Source organism: Rattus rattus, chromosome 9, assembly GCF_011064425.1.
Source record: "Rattus rattus isolate New Zealand chromosome 9, Rrattus_CSIRO_v1, whole genome shotgun sequence".
Taxonomy (NCBI): domain Eukaryota; kingdom Metazoa; phylum Chordata; class Mammalia; order Rodentia; family Muridae; genus Rattus; species Rattus rattus.
The window spans coordinates 82005571-82011388 of NC_046162.1; the positions used below are offsets into that span (position 1 = coordinate 82005571).

At 48.3% G+C, this 5818-nt stretch overlaps 1 protein-coding gene across 1 annotated transcript; it reads left to right on the forward strand.

Annotated features, from left to right (window-relative positions):
• Positions 1 to 4720: 4720 nt before the first annotated feature.
• On the forward strand, positions 4721 to 5244 carry LOC116909186 (39S ribosomal protein L23, mitochondrial-like). Its single transcript, XM_032912677.1, has one exon. The coding sequence runs from the start codon at positions 4721 to 4723 to the stop codon at positions 5159 to 5161; it is 441 nt and encodes a 146-aa protein (XP_032768568.1). The 3' UTR covers positions 5162 to 5244.
• Positions 5245 to 5818: the final 574 nt, after the last annotated feature.

Sequence of the window (5818 nt, forward strand, 5' to 3'; positions counted from 1 at the left end):
ATAGCTTCCAGGTGCAGTGCTGCATTGAAATGTTCACCCCATTTCACAGAGGTATGAACTGAATCTTATCTTGCCCCCAGTTACAGAATCATGTGGTAGATTTGGGATGGGAACCAGAGTCTCACTGAAGCTGCGACCTCAGTGGTTTTGACATTTAAGCACTGTACCGGCTGGTTTTGTGTGTCAACTCGACACAAGCTGGAGTTATCACAGAGAAAGGAGTATCAGTTGAGGAAATGCCTCCATGAGATCCAGCTGTAAGGCATTTTCTCAATTAGTGATCAAGGGGGGAGAACCCAGCCCATTGTGGGTGGTGCCGTTCCTGGGCTGGTGGTCCTGGGTCCTATAAGAGAGCAAGCTGAACAAGCCAGGGGAAGCAAACCAGTAAGTAACATCCCTCCATGGCGTCTGCATCAGCTTCTGCTTCCTGACCTGCTTGAGTTCCAGTTCTGACTTCCTTTGGTGATGAACAGCAATGTGGAAAAATAGGCTGAATAAACCCTTTCCTCCCCAACTTGCTTCTTGGTCATGATGTTTTGTTCAGAAATAGAAACCCTGACTAAGACAAGCACAAATCAGGATCACCTGCAATACTGCTAAAAACCCATTCCTGGCCTCCATGAGTTCTGACTCTGTGAGGATGAGGCCAGGGATTTGCCTTTATCTCTCATTCTTTCCCATGATGCTCTTGCTACGATGACCACACTTTGAGAACCATGATAGGTCAACAGCTCTCAGCCCTGGATGCACATTGGAGCCACCCAAGTACTTAAAAATCCCTTATGAGAAGCTGGGGAGAAGGGTCATTGGGTAAAATGCTTGCAGCATAAGAATGGTGTCCTGAGTTCAGCCCCCGGCATCCACATAAAAAGCCAGGTGTGGCGGCAGTCTTAGTTCTGGCAATTACAGGTGCTGTAGCCTCAGCACCAAGGAGACCGGCATGAGGATCCCTGGGGTTGTTGGCCAGGAAGAGCCAAAATTAGTAAGGTCCAGGTTCAGTGAGAGAACCTGTCTCAAGAAACAAAACAAAACAAAACAAAAAACCAACCAACCAACCAAACAACCAACCAACCAACCAAACAAACAAAAATATAACCATGGAGACGGGATTGAGGGAGACACTTGACATCAACTCTGGTTTCCATATGCACCCGTGTGCATGTGCACGGACATATGCACGCCATGTCAGCTGGATCTCGCTGAAGGTCTGCCTGGATCGGTCTTCAATTGTCCAAGTATAGGCATTTTTTTCTTAAAAGCCCCTAAATGTACTAATGTGCAGACCCGGGAGAGAAACACTGCACCGTTCTTATCACCAGGGAGGTGAGGCCAGGGGCAGGTTCCTGATAGAAAATGAAGGACCCCTTCCTTTCCCTACTGTTCAGCCACATACTGACTTTTGCTTTCAAGTTCAAACTTCTGAGGTTTGGGAGTCATTCTGCTCAGTTCCAGCTAGATGCTAATTGAGTTCCCTTCTGGGGCTGGATGCTTGCTCTCTATGGTTTTCCCAGAGACCCGTGGGTGAGCTGATTGGAGCCCACTGGGTAGGTGGGAAATGGCAGACTGGAAACTCATTGAGAAGCTGCTGATGGGCCTACCTGGCACGGAGGCATTTTTCTTACAAATACTAATCTGTGCTGATTTCGCCGAAGTTCTCAGCGGCATGTTTTACGACCAAGGTCCTCACATAATTATGCACGGGAAATGTGTTTGAAATTGCCTAAATGGTTGGAGGTGGGTAGGATTTGCCCAGGTACTCACGGTGCTGTTCAGAAGTCAATGTTCAGTTGGATTACCTTGCAAATGTGTTTTCAATGTCGGCGTTTGCTGTCCCCGGCTCGCTGCTGGGGAGGAGGTGCTCTCTCGGTAGAGCCTAAAAGCAACAGTACTTTTTAGAAAACTGGCATTAATTATTTCTAAGGATGACTAAATTTTTTTTCCCAGTTCCATGCACAACTTCCATTGCTAGGGATAGAACCCAGGGTCTTATCCAGGCTAGACAAGCCCTCCAACCAGCAATGAGCCACACCCTGCCTTAGCAAAGCGAAATCTTTAACTAGTCTTTCTGTCCACACCCCTTCTGGAAGTCAGGGCCTTATTCATGATGAATAAACATTTTTTTTCCAAGATAGATTTCCCCATGTTGCTCTGGATGGCCTCGAACTCACAGACTTGCCTGCCTCTGCTTCCAAAGTGCTAGGAGTAAAGGTGTGCACCAGTGGGTAAGTTCGGCATGAGTAAAGACAGTGAGCTATACCCTTGCCCTATGATGATGAAATATTATCTTTTAAGTGTGTACTTGTGTGTGTGTGTGTGTGTGTGTGTGTGTGTGTGTGTGTGTGTGCGCGTTGTGGAGATGCACAAGCATGTGTGGATGTGTGGATGCCCATGGTAGGCCAGAGACAACAGATCCCCCTGGAACTGGAGTAATACTCAGCTTACCGAGTTGGTCTTTGGGAACCGAACTCAGGTCCTCCACAAAAGCAGCAAACTCTCTTAACCACGGAGCCGTCCCTCTAACTCTGGATGATGAACTCTTATCTGTGATTCATCACTGAAGAAATAAAGAGGGGGGCTTGTGACTGCTGCTTTACCGTACTAGGGAGGTAAAACAGAAACGTCTCTCTATGCCTCGGCTCCACCAAGCTGCCCTGGTTTCCCAGAGAAGATGGAGCTCAAGACTTTAATGTAGATGCGCCCAATTTAAAATGCTCACCTAAATAAAATAAATATTGTATGTTCTAAATAGGTCTGTGGGCTGTTGCAGACCACATCCGTGACCTTGTCTGGCCCCATTAATTTACAGGGGCAGGAACACTCCCTGGAGGGCTGATCAACTTAAATAAAGGCAGTGTTGTTAACCACTGGTAGGGAAAAGGCAAGAAACGGGTGGACTGTGGTAGCGAGGCATCCCGAGTGCTGGGGGGAGAGAGAAGGGTTGATTTAATCTCTCAGCTGGGCGTGGACAGAACCAAGGAATTGAACAGTCCAAACCAGGGACCTAAAAGTAGCCAGAGAAATGACCAGGCGGGAGGACAGAACCTAGGTCTAGAACAGATGACATCACTAGCAGAAGCCAAGACTGAGCAACTGGGACATTTTATGTTTTAATGAATTGATTAGTGTGTGTGTGTGTGTGTGTGTGTGTGTGTGTGTGTGTGTGTGTGTGTGTGTTTGAGTAAGTGTGTGCACATGTAGGTGCACATGTGTATGGGTGAGCAGAGAGACCAGAGGCTGGCATCAGGTGTCCATTCACTTTATACCTTATAGTTTGTGTCATGGTTTCTTACTGAACTCGGGACTCTCCGATCGACTAAACTGCCTGGCCCAGTGAGCTCTGGGGTGTCTGCTTGACTCTGCCCCACCCCGCCCTTGAATTATGGTTACAGATGTATACAACCACACCAGATTTTATGTATGCATCTTAAATTATGTCTGTGTATGTCCACGTGGAGGTTTTTGCACGTGTATGCAGTTGCCTAGGGAGACCAGAAGACGGTGTCCTATCCTATGAAACTGGAATTATAGGTGGCTGTGAGTCATGTTATTTTGGGAGCTGGGAACTGAACTTGGGTCCTATAAGAGCATCGGTGCTCAGTCCATGAGCCACCTCTCCAATCCCACTAGCATTTTTCTTTTTAAACGTGGGTGCTGGTTGATCTGCACTCTGAACTTGAGTCCTCCTGTTTCTGGGTCAGACATTTAATCTTCTGTTGTCTCTCCAGCCCTTGGAGATTTCTATCTGGCCGAAGCTGTAACTACCAAGACAAATTTTCACTGCAGCCGAGGAGAGAGATGAGTTAAGCATCCGAGAATGTGAGGGTGGGGTTAACAGAGCCCGAGGAAAGGGTGGCAGCTCAGGAGATGAAGTAAGGTCTGGGCCGTTGGTTTTTGCCTATTCACTCGGTGATGAGCGATGAGCGCTCCAAGCTCCGCCCCCAGAGTTCCCGGGAAGCCCTACTCGATCTGTGGAGGCGACAGCCACTCCCTTGTCTCATCACAGCTCTGAGAGGATGGAACCTCCCCTGTCAGTAATCACCAGGTCCACCTGGGTCACATGGGGTCCTTTGCACCTGGCTGGCATTGCTTTCTGTCAGTTCCATCCCTCAGGATTTTGTAGGAAGAGCACGAGGAGACAGGATCCAGGTCTTTTTTGGCCATGCTGGGCTTGGCATTGTGTTCTCTCTCTCTCTCTCTCTCTCTCTCTCTCTCTCTCTCTCTCTCTCTCTCTCTCTCTCTCTCTTTCTTTTTTTTCCTTCAGTCCATGTCACTTGAAAAGGGACTAGCAGATTGGGACAAGAGTTAAGGTCGTTGAGTTCCCTGGGTCACATGACAGCCGGCCACCTCCATGGTTTCTCAGCGTTTGAAACTTCACTATTTTGTGTATTTCCTTGCCACTGTGATAGTCTCCTGCGATCCAGAAGCTCACATTCGAAATCTCTGCCTGCAGGAACGTTTTACACCTACCTGGTGCACACACGCCCAAGCAGGTAAGATGTCCATACACATAAAAACAAAAAATATTGGGAACTGGAGAGATGGCTCAAGTGGTTGAGAGAACCGGTTGTTCCTTCAGAGGAACCAGGTTCAGTTCCCAGCACCTACATGGCAGCTCAGAACTCCAGCTCCAGGGGGTCTGATGTCCTCTAGCCTACAAGGGCACCAAGAATACACATGGTGCGCATAGAAACATACAGGCGGACCAGGAGGTGCGGCTACCATGGCGCGGAATGTGTTGTACCCCCTCTACCAGCTGGGCGGCCCCCAGCTCCGTGTGTTTCGAACTAACTTCTTCATTCAGTTGGTGCGGCCTGGTACCACACAGCCTGAAGATACAGTGCAATTCCGGATCCCCATGGAGATGACCAGGGTGGACCTTCGAAATTACCTTGAGCAGATTTACAACGTTCCTGTGGCTGCTGTGCGCACACGGGTACAGCATGGCTCCAACAGGAGGAGGGACCATAAGAATGTGAGGATCAAGAAACCGGACTACAAAGTGGCCTACGTGCAGCTGGCCCACGGGCAGACCTTCACTTTCCCAGATCTTTTCCCAGAAAAGGAACCCACTTCTCCAGACCCTCTGGAAGAGGAGCTACCCCAGCAGAGGCAAAGCAGCGACCCACGGTGCCCTGGTATCCCTTCCTGGTTTGGCCTATGACCTCTGTCAGCAGGTTCTGGGCCACAGACCCTAGTGAGCACAGTGGTTCTGACAAGCCCAAATAAAAATTCTTTGTGGAGAAAGAAAAAAAAAAAAAGAAACATACAGGCAAAATACCCACATGTAGGAGGTAGGGAGCGAGAGCATTGAGACTGTCTTTTGAAGCCTCTAAAGCAACCCCAACTCCTGTGACGCACCTCCTCCAAGGCCACGCCTCCTCAGTCTTCCCAAACAGTTCCACTAACTGGGGACCAAGCATTCAAACCAGCACAGGTGGACTTAGCCCTGTCGCAGCAAGATGTTTCAGTATTTTGCCCAAGGCTTAGGTAACACACAGCTTTTCTTTTAAAATTTAATTTTATTAATTTACTGTGTTCGGTGTATGCCTGTGGGCACATGGGTTATAGCATGTACATCCAGAGGTCAGAGGATGACATTGCGTAGTTTGGTCCTCTCTAGGTTTGTGTGGTAAGTTCCTTTACTCACTTCACCTTCTCACCAGTACTGGGAGCCATGTTTCTTTCCTTTTTTTTTCTTTTTGTTTTGTTTTGTTTTTGTTTTTTGTCTTTGTTTTTGGAGACAGGGTTTCTCTGTGTAACAGAGCTCTGGCTGTCCTGGACTCTCTTTGTAGACCAGCCTGGTCTCAAACTCTTAAAG

Bases quoted from the DNA above. Each gene is read 5' to 3' on its own strand.
- LOC116909186 (XM_032912677.1), top strand. From the start codon at position 4,721: ATGGCGCGGAATGTGTTGTACCCCCTCTACCAGCTGGGCGGCCCCCAG.